The sequence below is a fragment of the Solanum verrucosum genome, unplaced genomic scaffold, assembly GCF_900185275.1.
Source record: "Solanum verrucosum unplaced genomic scaffold, falcon-dt-bn FXZP01000210.1, whole genome shotgun sequence".
In the NCBI taxonomy this organism is placed as follows: Eukaryota; Viridiplantae; Streptophyta; class Magnoliopsida; order Solanales; family Solanaceae; genus Solanum; species Solanum verrucosum.
In genome coordinates this window covers 3,885,507-3,902,735 of record NW_026020045.1, presented here as the reverse complement: position 1 = coordinate 3,902,735, position 17,229 = coordinate 3,885,507, and the positions used below count along the sequence as shown (strand labels likewise).

Genomic DNA, 17,229 nt, shown 5'->3' with positions numbered 1-17,229 from the left:
GACAATCTCCTCATTATTTGTGTGAACATGTCATTTGTATGTTTCTGAGACATGGTTGTGACAAGTATTATATGAATTGAGAAAGAATAAGAAACTAAAGAGTATATACCATTTCGAGGGACGTGTCGCGCACTGCGACAGATACTATTATCGAGGGACGTGTCGCACGCCACGACATATACTATTATCAAGGATCGTGTCGCACGCTGCAACAGATACATGGACATATATGCCCCCCATAGGTCCCGAACTGTGAGACAATGAATGTGTATCATTAGGTCAGACATGCATCATTATATTGACATTGCATTGCACATCTTTATCATTAGTGAACTTGATCTTGTGTGTTGTTGATCTTGTGAGTGCCTTTCTGTGGAACTTGTGATTGATTTGAGTTTGTTGTTGAGGATATCTAATTGTTTGAGTGTTGTTGTTGAGCTGTGTGCTATGTAAACTATGAGTTGTTAGGTTGAGCTGGTTATATGCAGGTTGTAGTTGTGGAGGTTCGGATGGGGTGTAAGGAGTACCCGTATTTTATTCCCTGAGCTTGTGTTTAGAAGTTTACTTGTTGAGTACCGTGTGGTTTGGTACTCACCCCTTGCTTCTACATTTTTGTAGGTTATAAGCCTGGATCTTTGTGAAACTTTCTATTCTCTTCTTTTTCTCACGCTTCATGTGGAGATTTTTGAGGTAGCTGTTTGTCATCTTAGCGGACCTTCTTTCTCCTTATTTATGATTTTGTTCTATTCTAGAAACAAGGTCATTTGAGACTTGTTATTTCTTTCAATTTTGTTATAATACATTAGAGGCTTGTACACATGAATACCAGGTTTTGGGGTTTTATTTTGAGTTGATTATGATTTCCACATTAGTAGATGGTGTTAGTCTATTTTTCTTGTTTTACTTCCGCACTCACTGTATTAATTGGGTATTAGGCTGACTTGTCTTGGTGGGATAAGACGAGTGCCATCACGTCTATTTTTGGATCATGACAAAATGGTATCAGATCCAGGTTCATAGGTCTCACGTGTATACAAGCCAAGTCTAATAGTGTCTCGAGGATAGGTACGGAGACGTTTGTACTTATCTTCGAGAGGCTATGGTGACTTTTATGGAAAAAAAACTTCACTTCTTGGATCTCTTTCGTGCATCCTTGGTCCGATCTTGATTCTTATTGCTTCTTTTCATTCTCTCACTTATGGTGATGACTCATGTGTGATTCCTCATGTGATGGCTTGGATGTTAGATCTAGCATCAAAATGGGAGTGATATACTTATGGAAAGGTGTGTGGTCAAATTTAGAATATTTAGCGATTCAAAGAAATTATGTGAGGTTATAGTTTGATGATGCACTTTAAGAATAAATAAATATGAGGTGGAACAATGATTTTAGGGACTTCATGAATGTAGTATATTTTCGGGTTAGTTACCCTCGCAGAAGGAATAGTAATTGAGTGGTATAGGTAATATCTCTAGTGGTTCGATAATTGGAAGTGGAATAATTAAAAAGATGGCTAGATAGTGAATATTGTAACTATGGAAAATACAGTAAGTAAAATTGTTATAATATATATGGGTTTCTTAGAGAATGATGTTGGTCAATTGAGGTCAGAATTTCTACTACAATTTTATAGATTGTGTGATTATCAAAAAAGGGTCATGATACGACTACTACAATAGTATCGATACATACTTGGTTACTTCTACTACCGACCTGATCCACGAAAGAATGCATATCGCTTTGGCTAGAGATGGAACAAATTTGATATTGTTTTGCAGTTATTCGATAGATAGAAATGTGTGACCTATTTGGGTACGACCTTCTCGATATGTATGATGTGTTCTAGTGGTGGATCTAACATAATTTTACGATATGGTACTAGAGGTATATGAAAATGCATACATCAATTTTAAAGTGTGAATATTAACTATTTAAGGAGTTATCAATTGTACCACATGCGCGTATAATGAGGTTCGATGTTGCATTTATATTTCAGAAACAAACTAGTTATTACTACGGATGTGTGGGTTAAAACACTGTTTATAAGGAAGATTATCATGGTGGATCTTCGGAATTGTATTAATGTGTTAGGTTGTGAAGTGTATCTCGGGGATTCTAAATGAGGAGTAGTGATTTCATCCTAAGCTCTAAGTGAGTGGATTGATATCGGGAGGGAAAACTTATGGGTAAATAAAAAAAATAAAAATTCAATGGATATACTTGTGTGAATATAGTTAAGAATTTTACTAAGAAAGTGCCAAAATAAATAAAATTGAGTTAGTCCTTTAGGTTTGGTTGAAATAGTTGAGCTTAAGGTGTCATGTTGATGATATGGTTGACTTCGTGGTGATGAAAAGGGCTACTAAGAATGATTGTAGTAAGAGTTTGTGACGAAATGTGATTGGGATGAAATTATATGATAAATATTGCTGGTTAACAGATTAAGTATGGTAATAACGACTTGAGAGTATATAAGGTTGTGGGTTGCTATTATTTTGTGAGTAACGTGTTCGCGTGGAAAGTTATAGCAAAGAGCTAGAGTCATAATGAAAATAATTAGTGAAAGGTAATATAGCCTTCAGAAGGAGGCGGGAGCAAGGATATTTACTATGATTTCAAGGTCCAAAGATATCTCTTCAGAGGAATTGGGTCCAGAGACAGGTGGTTTCATCTATTTTGCTCTCGTTATGGTAATAATGTCACATGTTCATCAGATTGGTTAAAAATTGTTGGGAAAGATTTGAGAAAGAAGTCTACATACGTTCAACTCGAGTGTGATGATAAGTTATATTATGATTTCAAATTTGGTAACTGGTACAATTGAATTTTCAACGAATGATACAATAAGTTCGATTGAGAAGCGACCAATAATAAGCTAAGATACGTGTATTCATAGAGATCTTCAAGGTATGAACTAATTAATGTTGATAGATAATGGGATTGTGTTACATGCTTGGGATCAAAATTCAAATTTTTCATGGTGAGTCTATGTTTATGGAAGTATGTTTTGTCATGGTATGGATTAGTGAGGTAAGAATGGGTCGATCACATTGGGTATTGAGCATTTGGAAGGAATTGTACATAATTTGAGTTGTAAATTCGGTTACTTTTGATTGACAAAGAACTTAAGGAAATGTTTCACTTAAAGTTTTGATTTAGAGTAAGAGGTAAAATGTCATGGGTTGTCGGTCAAATGATATGATTGGTAAGCAAGTTAGCGAAAGGAACAAGAGTCAAGTATATTGAAGAGTTCAAGGTGTTTGGAGTTGCGTCATGGGAGGAATCTAAGAAAGGTGAAGGAATAAGCCACCTCGTATAGATCTTTGGTTCGAAGTTGAAAGGTTGTAGGAATTTTCGCCTTTGAGTTAGAATGATTATTCAAGGTGGACTGATTTGGTACAAACTATCTAGGGGTTTATTAATGACTTTAATGAAGATAAAGTTTTGGTTTGGATGACAAACAATGATGTGTGGAAGATTCTATGTGGTTATATCGAGCTAGATTATTCAAATTATGATAGGTAACTTATGGATGTTCAACGGTATGGACCTACAATTCTATATGATTAATGAGGATTTTGAGGGAATTGAAACTACTTTGTTGATGGGACTGCACACACTGATGTGATGTGTTACATAGACACTTGATAGTAAATAGAGGTTATGTGCTCATAGTAGATAGACTTATCGAAGTGGCCGATAATTTCTCTAAGTTTTGGCATGATGTATAAGGGTATGAATGGTAGTTGAAAGTTGGTATGTAAAGATTGTGTGGAGTTGACTTTTTGCAATTCAGTAGCTTTATCTCAATGGGAAGGTATTATCATATTTGAAATTAGTGTTATCAGCCTTCTGTGAGACCTATATCTATTATGAGATGCTTACATGGAAAGAAATGAAGCCATAGTTTGGAAATTTTAAAGGGGACAATGTGTTTGCTAAGAAGACTTTGATACTAGTGATGGATTAAGTATAAGGTAAATGGCCTGTGTGGTTATGATTTTTTTGTTAATAGTAAGAATGTTGACTTTAGTGGAGTACTATGAAGAGTATGTGGGGTTTGATAAATCAAGTATGTGGGGTTTGATAAATCAAGTATGTGTAAGATTTTAATAGGGACTAGACTGATTGATTGCGGGTAGCTAAAAATCAAAGAGATGGAGCCAGATAAATGGAAATGTTTGATACAAACACTATGGAAGGAGTGTCTGGTGTTATTCGACCTTGGTTTCGTACATTCTTATGTGATCATCTTCTTTGTTTTGGACATTATTTGGAGTATGATTCACTGTTTATGTCACACGTGTTTTCATATCTATGGGTGAATTCCTAGTGGTGGATCAGTACCGATCCTATGATTGTCCTCTTAGTAGGGTGACATTCTTGGGTAGACATGGTCACTTCAGTTATGACAGATTTGGTGTTGTTGGGATAGTTGAAGTATACTAGTGATTGTACACACACAACTTTGCTTATGAGAACTTATAGAAGAGCTACTATGAATAGTTAGAACTATACGACAATCTTAATATTCATGTCATTATTGAGGTCACGTTCAGGCTATGTGTGATTGAATGTGGGGTGCATTGGGTCTAGTTCTGCTGTTCGTAAATATTTTCTACAATCATTGCTACTGATATAGCATTTTGACAGTGTTGTTAGAGGTTCTGTATAGTTGGGTGTATCGCTCATTGGGTGGTTGCTTGGCCATTTTGTTTTGGGTTAGATAAGTTGATCCTCCTTTGATGAGTATCTGATGTCTAAAGATCATATTTTTATAACTTAATTTCGTGGAAAGATTGTGTTATAAGGATGAAATCGTGATAAGGTCTATGTGGTTTATGAATTACGAGTGTGTAGTAATTGGTTCAGATTCACTTCTGGTTGTAGCCGATATTGATTTCAAATTTTATCGTGGCTATGTGAGGAAATATTTGTCTTGATGGTTGTGTTTTAGTTCAGAGGGTTTCGGTTCAAAATGGATTCATGTGTTAGTCTGTGGTTTGGTAATGACTCCTGATTTGTAGGTCTGCCAAAGTTTGATTCGAAAGTTCAGTTATTAGTAGTTGATCTTGATGGAATGGTCTTAAGGAGGAGCTCACTTGGAAAAATGAACATCGACTGGTAGGTCGTAACTCAAGCTTTTAGTAACGTCGGTTGATACTTCTTCTTCTTCTTCTTCTTCTTCTTTATGTTCGAGGACGAACATAATATTTAGTGGTGGATAATATAATGACCCGGAAGGTCATTTTTATAATTTTTTATAAAATTTCCATTTTTACCTCTCTCGATAGTTGTCCCGAGTCACTTTTGATCAGTTGGGGAAATGATTTTGAATTTTTTGAACTATTCGATAACTATGATAATTTAATTGATAGATAATATTAGAGAATTACTTAATTGGTGGTTAATGGGCTAATTTTATAATTTATTAATACCCTATACCACTTGGCCCATATATTATAAAATAGGTTAACTGAGATTTAACTCTGTTAATTCATTATTATTATTACTAAAAGAGATAAAGAGACCTGACCAAACCTATTGTTTTGCACACTACTGGGGAAAACAAAAACTTCCAGGTAAACTCTAATTTTATCTTATTTTGTTCACCATATCGATGATCATGTATGAAATAAACCAACATTACGTTATTTTGTGTGGGTTAGGAATGAAAATGCCAGCAATTTATATTATATAATTCATAAATTGCTTGAGCCACATTATGATTATTACTTGTTATTAGTACAGTTTTTTTGTTCACGTTAATTATGAAGAGTTAGTAATGCTAATGATTGGCCCAATTATTGGAAAGGTGTGGTATTATTACTTACATATGAAATTCTGCATAAAGAATGTCTATGGATTTAACAAAGGTCCCCGTGGTTTAGGAGCCAATTCACGTAATTGGCTTGAATTTTGGAACCTCCTCATAGTTATTATATTATGATTCAAGTTTTGATAATATTAGTATTGTAATTAAATATTAGACGTGTTATATTATATGAAAACTAGTAGGATTGTATTGTAAGGAGAAATTCATACTTACCATAGGCTTGAAATTTAGGAACTTGACTATAGTGTTTGGTGAGTTTTTGGGTCAAGACTAAGCATAAATCAATATGAGTGTGGTTAGTTTCAAAATCTTATTGTGATTATTTATTTTAATAGATTGCATTGATTTGGAAGCACGACGAAAACGGAAGACTCAAGTCCCAGAGTGATTGTTCGATTATTTAAGGCAAGTGGATTTCTAAACCCTTGTTAAGTGTATAAAATCGTGTATTTCCTTGTGGTATGTGTTGAAAAGTAATAAGACTTGGTAATGGGTTGACTTGTCCATATTGAATAATTCTAATGTTGAAAAATGGGTAATAAAATGCATTGTGATTAATGGTTGGTGTGTGATGTGTTGAGAATGGTTTGAAAGGCTTATTAATTAATTGTTCATGTTGTATCACGATTGTGTTGTTGTGAATTGTGCGATGTTATGAAAATGGTCATCTCCTCATTATTTGTGTGAACATGTCATTTGCATTGTTCTGAGACATGGTTGTGACAAGTGTTATGTGAATTGAGAAAGAATAAGAAACTAAAGAGGATATACCATTTCGAGGGACGTTTCACGCGCCGCGATGGATACTATTATCGAGGGACCTGTCGCACGCCGCGATGGATACTATTATCGAGGGACGTGTCGCACACCGCAACATATACTATTATCAAGGATCGTGTCGCACGCCGCGATGGATACATGGACATATATGTCCCCCATTGGTCCCGGACTGTGAGACAACAAGTGTGTATCATTAGGTCAGACATGCATCATTATACTTGACATTGCATTTCATTGCATTATACATCTTTATCATTGGTGAACTTGATCTTGTGTGTTGCTGATCTTGTGAGTGCCTTTCTGTGGAACTTGTGATTGATGAATATTGAGTTTGTTGTTGAGGATATCTAATTGTTAGAGTGGTGTTGTTGAGTTGTGTGCTATGTAAACTGTGAACTTTAACGTTGGGCTAGTTTTATGCAGGTTGTCGTTGTGGAGGTTCGAATGTGGTGTAAGGAGTACCCGTTTTCTATTCCCTTAGCTTGTGTTTAGAAGTTTACTTGCTGAGTACCGTGTGATTGGTACTCACTCCTTGCTTCCAATTTTTTGTATGTTACAATCCTGGATCTTTGTGATACTTTCTATTCTCTTCTTTTTCTCACGCTTCATGTGGAGATTTGTGAGGTAGTTGTTTGTCATCTCAGCGGACCTTATTTCACTTATTTATGATTTTATTCTATTCTAGAAACAAGGTCATTTGAGACTTGTATTTTCTTTCAATTTTGTTATAATACATTAGAGGCTTGTATACGTGACTACCAGGTTTTGGGGTTTTATTTTGAGTTGATTATGATTTCCGCATTAGTAGATGGTGTTAGTCTATTTTTCTTGTTTTACTTCCACATTCACCATATTAATTAGGTATTAGGCTGACTTGCCTTGGTGACATAAGACGAGTGCATCACGTCCATTTTTGGATCGTGACATATATTTGCTTCTTTCAATGCACTTTCTTGGTACTCTTCTGTGCCTAATAACTTGTCCACTTTTGAATTGATACACATATTAAGAAAACTATTATTGATATAGTGAGTTACCATTTTACCTCTATTAATTATGAAGTGGTTGAATTAAAATTTAAGAGTGTCAAGAAGTTCTGTATTTTTCAAAGTAATTAATTGAGGGTATAATAGGTAAATAAAATTTGTTCTTTATTGATTTGTCAAAATAGACAAGATATTAGGGATAACCTTCTTTGTAAGGGAATCTATATTCTCTTTGATGACTGCAATTGGGAACCCTCTACATCTAGACATGGCAACAATAAACAAAACTAGACCAAGTTGTGCTAGAGTAAAGGTTCAGGTTGATTTGTTAGTTGTTTTTCCGAAGTTTGTAGAGATGAAAATAGTGAACGAAGACACTAAGGAATCAAGAATAGAACGAGTCAAGATACATTATGACTTGCTGCCCAAATATTGCTTGCACTGTAAGGTTCAAGGCCATGCACAAGATGAATGTAGAAATCTACACCCCGAACTACATAGATCATTTACAAGAGATGACATTCAAGAAAATGGATTGGACAGTAAACAAGGGGACTACGGGGAACAACAGAATAATAAAGCAAAAAAGGAAATGGAGAACTATCAACATTTGATGAAAAGGATTACTAAGAGATATTGGCATCCGACCAGTAGAATGTTTGTGAAGGAAAATGGTGCTAGCATTAATGAAAAAGCTTATACCCCTGTTAAAAGGGCAGCTACGGGAAACACATTTGCCGCTTTAGGGTAGGAAGATAATGAAAGGGAGCATCATACTCAATATGAGAGGACTGATACACATGAGCAAGCACATAATAAGGAGGGAGAGAAAGTACAGCCCTAGGGGATTTCAAGAATATCAAAAGACAAGCAACTAGAGTCCACTAAGGACTGGATAACAAAATCTTTTGGTAAGCAACAAATGCAAACAACGCTACAACATAGCAGCATCAGTAGTACATCAGCACCAACCAAAGTTTTGAGCAGCATCAACATTACAGATGAGATGAATGATCAAGGTTTGTCCACTGAAGAAGCTGCAAGCAACAAGGGTAGGATGGTACTTGTCCATGAACAAGCTATTAGTAATGCAGACAATGAAAGGGAAGAGAGAGCAGTACCAATGAAGTTGAAGAGGATATCATGGCATGGAGATGGTTATGCACCAACAACATGACTCAGACATGCCTCATGTAAGTTATCCAGAGCCTCTAGCTGTGGCTTCATGGGAGGGGAACATATCAGAACCTAAACAGATACTGCAAATAGAAAATGGTATTATTGTTACATATGTAAACTGTCAAAAAAGTTTAGCACAAGTTGGGCCTAAAAAATCAACCCTTATCGAGACTCTTCATTCTATAGTGTCACATCAAGTACTACAAGATGATAATTTTGATAGCACACTAGGAGTTGTACACAAAGAAAAGGTACTGGAATCAGGAGTGGAAGATAGTGATGAAGATGATAGTGGCCAATTAGAATCCCTAATATGCAAGGAAGCTGGAATCTCTCCTCATGTGTTAACTAAAGGGAGAAAGATAAAAAGCAAGAAGGAATCTGACTTAAAGCCAACAAGGATACAAGTTAAGAGGGTGGGGAAAAATATTGTTAAATGATACACAAAGCATTATTTTGGAATATTAGGTCTGTGAGAACTCGCTTTTCATAGAGTTCAAATGTTAAACAGAGACCATAAGTTTATTCTTATTACATTGATGGAACCATTTCAAGACACTAGACAACTACAATGCTACAAAATAAGGTTGGGTATGCGATATATCAACTACAACACTAATGGGCAAATTTGGGTGTTTATTAAAGAAGGTACTAGTGTAGGTGTTATCTCAGACACAAAGCAACAATTGACATTGCAGTTAACTCTAGATAATGGGTATCAGTTCATGGTCACCATGGTATATGCTAAATGCACAGCTTTGGAAAGATTATGCTTATGGGAGGATTTGTACACTATTGGGCTCGACTTTTCATTGCCTTGGATGGTTGGAGGCGACTTCAATGTTATTATGGAGGAAGATGAGAAAATTAGTGGACTTCTTGTGTATCCACAAGAATATGAAGATTTTGCATTGTCTATTAATTCCTGTGAATTATTTGATCTTCATTTCATAGGTAATCCTTTTACTTGGTGGAAAGGTAAATCAGATGGAGAATGTATATTCAAAAGGCTGGATATGGTGGTAATTAACCAGGCCTTACAAGATTTGTTTGGTCACTTGGAGATTCAACATCTAGCTCGAACAGGATCAGACCATGCAAATCTCCAAGTGATGACTTTCTAGAGGTGGTGAAACAAAACTGGAATCTGAATTTTCAGATGACATATTTGTGCAGTGGAAATTGAGACTAAAGAAGACCAAATTAGCTTTAACTAGGTGGAGTAAAGCTAAGTATGAGGACATTTTTAAGCAATTGTTGATCAGAGAAGAAATTGTTAAAGTGAAAGAACATTTATTTGAAGAACATCTTACATCTCTGAATAATAGGGTTCTCCGACAGGCTCAGGAAGAATACAACCTATATTTGTACTATGAAGAAGAGTTTTGGAGACAGAAGGCAAGTATTCAATGGTATAATGAGGAGGACAAGAACACTAAATTCTTTCATAGACTGGTAAAGGGAAGAAGGAAAAGACTAGCTCTGCAGAGAGTGCTAAGATCATATGGCACTTGGGCAGAAGGGGAGGAGGAGGTTTTAGTAGAGGCAGTAAATTTTTTCCAGCATCAGTTTATTGGAGTGATTGTAGAGAGGATCTTAATTTAATCCATCTTATTAAGCCAACTATCAATAGAAAAGAAAATGCTTTGATTAAAGGCATACCTGAAGAAGAGGAAATTAAAGCAGTGGTGTTCAGACTAAATAGAGATAGTGCATGTGGACCTGATGGCTTTACATGTCATTTCTTCCAGAAGTGTTGGTCAATAGTAGGTCTAGATGTTGTTGGGATTGTTCATTCTTTTTTTAAGGGCCAGACTCTACCTAAATCGATTACTCATACTAATCTGGTCTTACTACCTAAAAAAGAGTTTATTCAAACTTTTTCAGACTCAAGACCTATTAGCTTAAGTAATTTCATTAATAAAATCATATCCAGAGTTATTCATGATAGATTGGAGGGTCTTCTTCCCAGACTAATCTCACTAAATCAATTAGGTTTTGTGAAAGGAAGAAATATTGCTTAAAATGTTTTGTTGGCCCAAGAAATTGTTTCAAATATTAGAAAAAGGGGGAAGCTAGATAATGTTGTGATCAAACTGGATATGGCCAAGGCACATGACAGGGTTAATTGGAGGTTCCTAACAAGTGTATTGGCTCAAATGGTTTTTGATGATGTTGTTTTAGATATGATATGGAGATTTCTGGCAAATAACTGATATTCTATTCTCATCAATGGGCAAGCTAAGGGTTTCTTCCACTCTACAAGAGAGTAAAACAAGGGGATCCTCTATCTCCTATTTTATTTATTTTAACTGTAGAGGTTTTATCTAAAGCTTTAAATAATTTATTTGATCACAATGATTTTAAATACTTTGGAATGCCTAAGTGGAGTGACAGGTTAAATCATCTGGCATATGCAAATGATACTATTATATTTGCAGTAGCAGAAAAGAAATCTTTAACCTTGATAATGAATGTATTGCAGGAATATGAAAAGCAATTTGGCCAGAAAATCAACAAGGAAAATAGCGTATTTTACATGTTCTGAATAAGGCAAATTTCCTTTGATGTATCTTGGATGCCCAATTGGACATGCCAAGAAAAGGAAATCTGACTTTACAGAACTGATCAAGAAGATGCAAAGTAAGCTTCATATTTGGAAAGGAAAGTTATTGTCCTTTAGGGGTAAGGCAATTCTCATTAACCATGTTTTGCAGAGCATGCCCATATACCTCCTGTCAGTTATTGTCCCTCCTAAAAGTATCATAAATGATATTCATAGAATGTTTTCTAAATTTCTATGGAATTTTAAAGAAGATGGGAGGGCAAAACACTGGATTACTTGGAATGACATGTGCGTTCCTAAGGAGGAAGGAGGTCTTGGTTTTAGGTTATTGATAGATGTCTCAAAAGCTTTATTTGCTAAACTTTGGTGGAATTTCAGGACCAAAAATACCTTGTGGTCAAATTACATGTGGAATAAGTATTGTAAAAGGCATGGTCCACAGACAGTAGAATGGAAAAGAGGATCTCAAGTTTGGAAGTTAATGCTTCAGGCTAGAGAATACATAGATCAAGAAATATGGTAGGAAGCTAGAGCTGGTCAGGCCAGTCTTTGGCATGACAATTGGACTCAATCAGGGGCTCTACACTTCCTGATGCCTATTTCACATACCATAAATCATGAATTTGTTGATGTAAGTTGTGTAATGGATACTAATGGGTGGAATCAAGATTTGTTAAAAGAGTTCTTCAATGAAGAGATATGTGAGCAGGTGAAAAAGGTACTGGGTATGGGTCAAATAACTGAAGAAAGAGATCAACATTGGTGGATGCCAAATAACAAAGGAAAGTTTACAGTGAAAAGTGCTTGGGATCTAATGAGACAGAGGAAGGAAATTCAACAAGACATCATGTTTATTTGGGAAAAGGGCATTCCTTTCAGAGTTTCTTTCTTACTTTGGAGAATGTGGTTTCAGAGAATCCCCATTGGTGAGGTTCTAGTTAGGTTTAACATAACAGACACATTTAATTGAGTATGTTGTAATAACTCTACACCGAAAACATTTGATCACCTATTTGTGTCCTGTCCAGATTCAAAGTATTTATGGGAAACATTTTCAGGAGCTGCTGGAATTCAAGGACCTTTCATTAAAATGAAGCAGACTATCTATCAATGGTGGGGGGAGGGGGGGAGAATTCAGCCCCAAGCTAAAACCATTGTTTAGACCAGTTCCTATATTCATTATATGACATATTTGGAAAAGAAGGAATAGAATCAAGCATGGGGAAATATGTCTAGACATGCTATGGTAAGAAAGGTCAACAGGAATATCTACCTAATGGCCACAACTAGATATCCTTGGCTATCCAACATGCCTACTCAATGGCCCCTAATTGTCAAATTCTTGGAAGATTACATTCCTATCCTATTTTGTAAAGTAGTGAAATGATTTGTCCTCCTGAAGGTCATTTTAAATGCAATACTGATGGATCTTGCAGAGATTAACTACACCTCAGTTCAAAGACATTTAGTGTGAGAAATAGCAATGGAGAATTGGTCTATGCAGAGATAGAAAGTGTGGAGTTATGCAGTATTTTAGAAGCAGAGGTGTGAGCCTTCAAAGAAGGATTGCAGTATTGTGTTAATAATAACCTCATGTCTCTAATCACGGAGACAAACTCTCTTATTCTAAAGAAAATCATTGATGAAATATGGGAAATACCATGGAGCATATCAGCGGACATAAGGTGCATCAAGAAGATGTTGAAGGATAAGGATGTGGTGATTCATATCTTTAGAGAGGGGAACTGTGTAGCAGATTGTTTAACTAATCATGTTTTTAGTTTTGCAGGAACAACAAGGATCCAGTTCTTATATAACACAGAACTACCAGCACAAGCAGGAAAATTGTTACATATAGATAAGCAGGGTATTCCTAATATCAGAATCAGAAAATGCCAAAACAGAAACTTCAACAATCAATGAAGCATAGAAGAGTGTATGAGAACAAATGACTAGTTCATACAAAAACATGCTTGAATATAATTGCTGCAACTCATAGCTACAGAAAAATGTAAGTCAAATATTCGTTTTAAAGATCAAAACGGAGAGGTTACCTGGTATACTTGAAATTTGAGGTAGTGGTATCAGCTCTTCGGAGCTCAACCTGCACAAATTGGGGGTTTATCAGTTACATCTCTCAAAATTGATCGAGTCAAAGGTGTGCTTCAGTTTTGGAGATTACCTTGATTGGATATGTCGGAAGAAGGATATGAGCTGAAGAAGTCTTCATAGGGTTGGATTCATGGCATTCATGAGAATTTTTGAATGCCCAGGATACCGCCCAAGCTCATAACTTTTTTTATTGCCCTTTCATCGAAGAAAAACCATTGGAGAAGCCTGATGCCGGTCGGAGAGGAAACGGATCAGCTGGGACTAGCACTGAAGGAGAAGACATTCCATTTTCAGTATACTTTGTCAATACAAGATGTGGGGTATTATGTATTTGGGCTTGGGTCACTATTGAACCAAAGCCATCAGATTATTTGTTCTTATTTTTTAATAAATGGGCTTGCCCCACACTTTAAATTAAAAATAAATAAATACTAACTACTGTTTTGATAAGTTTATCATTTATCTAACACAAATTATCTTTTGATATGATGGATGACAATTTTTACATTAAATAGTTAACAATTTACCTCATCTCCAATAAAATAGAAATGATAAAATTATATTGTAGTTGGGTACATGAAATAGTTATACTTTTATAACTTTTGATCCAAAAACATGAAAGGAAAATTACACCAGAGAAAGTATATAATAGTCTTACGAGTTACTATGCAAAGTATATACCACTTGAAAATGCTGAAGATTGGGCCCATGCTAAGCACATGTTATATATATATAATGTCGGTTTGATTTGAGTTCAGTTTGATTTTTTTTTCTTTTAATACCAAATTAAACCACAAATATTTTTTTTTCAATTTAATTTAATTATTCGATTTGATTTGATTTGACTTTACGATTTGGCTTGTACATTTGTGGTTGGTATACAAGTAGTTGTATAATACTTCAAAGGCTAGCCGCTCTAGTCCTTTAAAAGAGCACAGAAATATGTAAATTGTAGCTACGGCTCTAATTAATCACCAAATAGTTGTCAATGTCATCCTTTACATTCTCAGCCTCAGCTCTGCAAATGCAATTCACCGATTCGTCGAAATTTGCAATCCCATTTCCAACTCTCAGCTTCAAATGTCAAAAACATGTAATAATCTCAAGAAATGTGAAGTTAGGTTCCCGCATATTGCCAGCATTGAAATCTTCTGACCAAGAAATGGAAAACGAGGGTTCTTCTGAGATTGCAAATGGCCCATCTACCAGTTTCTTGTCTTTACTTTGCCCCTTGCTTAAACTCTTTTCAGTGAGTTTGTTCTTTATCAAATATTGATTTCATTTTTTTCTCCTTATTGAGTTAGGGTCTTCTTTGAGTTTTCGAGGACAAAAACTTAAACCTGTTCATGGGTGAGCGGGTTGAGTTATGAGAGTAACGAGTGATATTTAATGGTTGGAAAATACTGGTTTCTCTTTGGTAAGTTGGAAGCTGCAGTTTAATCTGGATTTATCTAACAAATCTTCAATTTAACATTTATAACACCAACTGCTTCCTGGGGATGTGTCTAGTTCAAGGTCGTGCATTATGCTGCTGATTCTATTTATCAATGCTTATCGGTTTCTTTGCTGCATTCTTCATGAAAAATTTATTTGACATTCTTATGTTTAATAATATAATCGGTCATCATGCAGGGAGGAGACCCCTCAAGCAAAAGAAACTATTTATTGGAGGTACCAACACATTATAAGTTCTTCGATTTGTTTTCCATTTTAAGTTCTGCAACTAACTATATATATAGTCACTCAACTTTTATTTGATTGGACCTTAAGTCATTATATTACTTTTTGTAATGAAAAAATTATTCCACTTTGTCTAACAAATATCATAGAAAGTCACTCAACTTTGCCTAAATATCACATAAGATCACTAGATCATTGAACCTACAGCATCTGTTCTTTGTAACCACAAGTCACTAAAATATTTTAATGAGGTATGATGCTTAGACATAACTGAGTAGCTTTTTTGTTTTAAAAAATAGATTACTGATTACTGTGTTGCTGACATAAAGTTGAGTGACTTTTTCGTTACAAAGAAGTGAAAGTTGAATGACCATCTTTGTAGTTAAGCGCTGTTATTTGTGCACTCTAACTCTTCTATAGATGTTATTGTCTACTGGTAATGCAATCAGTATTTATTGAGAAGTTATTTGAACAGGAAAAAGAATTTGAGGTTGAAAGACAAATGGAATGGAAAAAAGAAATATAATGGAGCTAATCTTGGATTGATGTTCTATTTGTGGGTATTTCTGGCAAAAAGAAAAGGGGATAGTAACATATACATCCGCAAATGTTTAAGAATCTCTGTATAGACTACTGTTTAGTAGTTGGATTTGTAATTAAGCTGCAAGTTTGTATCCATGAAGTTATCTTGTCCTTAGCATGTTACTTCTCAGGATTACCTGCTAATCTAGTAGATATGCAGTTCACAATTTGCTTGTACTTCTCTTTTTATTTCCTTCCTGCTTTTCATAAATTTGAGCTACATTAATAGTATGGAGATTCTACAATTTTTGGAAAACTTTTGTGTTGGATCTTTAGATAATTATGTTTGAAAGAAGTCGAATTTAACTGAAAAAAGACATTAATGCCATTTTCTACAAAATACGATTTAAAGAAATGTAAACATGAGAGCTGCATGAATCATGTGAAGGGAACCAAGAATGAAGGATGATAAATAAGCACAAAAAGATCATGAAATGCAGTAATGAAAATCAAAGACTTAAGGATGAGGAGTTAAATTTTTCACCAGTTATTGACCTCCCAGGCCAAATAATCCTGGATTTTGCAGAAATTACAACAACAACATACCCAATGTAATTCCACAAGTCGGGTCTGGGGAGGGTAGAGTGTAGGCAGACCTTACCCCTCCCTACCTTGGGAGGTAGAGATGTTGTTTCCAGTAGACCCTCGGCTCAAGGAGATTTGAAGCAATTAACAACTTTTAAGTTTATAAATCAATTCATTTACTTTGTAGTTAACTTTGATCATGGTAGCTTTGAATATTTATGAATTTCACCTATTTCAATATATGACGTATTGGATATTAAATAAGACAACAGAAGTGACAATTGGTACTTTATTAACGACCCTTGATCAGCAAACAATTAGCTTACTTGTAATAGAAGTTAAACCTAGGATTTTCCTTAGAGAAGTATAGACTTTGCTGATGTATGTGCACAACCCTTGAACACTTGGATTCATTAATCAGGAAAAGACGAATAAGAAAAGAGAATTGATTGACAGTTTTTCATACTGTCTTTCTGAGACAGCATGGCGCAGGTTAGATAGAATTTTTGAACTTTGTACCATCAATTGTGCCCATCTTACAGTTGTTTATCTGACATAATTATAGGTATGTTTGCATAGTAGTTGTTAACCTTCTAAATGAGTTGATGGTATGTTTGCATAGTAATTGTTAACCTTCTAAATGAGTTGATGGCTTAATTTGTTTTAGCCTTTCATGCTTCACTTAATCCTTGAGTACCTATTTCTTGTAGGAAGCAACATCTACGCTTTCTACCTTGGCAAGACTCCCATGGGGTTCACGAGTACAATATGGTACATTAGGCAGTAAAGATGGGACTAAAGTTAATCCTCCAATGCACCTTCAGATCTTTGAATTCGGTGAGCATCTCTCCGTTGTGGGCTAAGCTTAAATCATCTGCCCCCTTGGCTTATAATCCCGGATGTTAACTAATATAAATATTACCAGTGGTCCCGTATCTGTGAGATTTGATATGCTGAACTAATCACATTACTGAAATCTCAA

General features: G+C 35.3%; 2 protein-coding genes across 2 annotated transcripts in view; both read left to right on the top strand.

Moving 5' to 3' along the window:
• Window positions 1–9,375: 9,375 nt before the first annotated feature.
• On the top strand, window positions 9,376–10,387 carry LOC125821728 (uncharacterized). The gene is made up of 2 exons (XM_049501109.1): window positions 9,376–9,891; window positions 9,959–10,387. Exons 1-2 carry the CDS (start codon window positions 9,376–9,378, stop codon window positions 10,385–10,387), a joined length of 945 nt encoding a protein of 314 aa, XP_049357066.1.
• A 4,045-nt stretch (window positions 10,388–14,432) lies between these two features.
• Window positions 14,433–17,229, top strand: part of LOC125821743 (uncharacterized) — a 37,923-nt gene continuing 35,126 nt past the window's right edge. Inside the window, exons 1-3 of the mRNA XM_049501126.1 lie at window positions 14,433–14,709; window positions 15,093–15,131; window positions 16,958–17,084. Of these exons, the coding sequence (XP_049357083.1) occupies window positions 14,449–14,709; window positions 15,093–15,131; window positions 16,958–17,084 (427 nt within the window). The 5' untranslated portion in view covers window positions 14,433–14,448. The remainder of the gene's footprint in view (window positions 14,710–15,092; window positions 15,132–16,957; window positions 17,085–17,229) is intronic.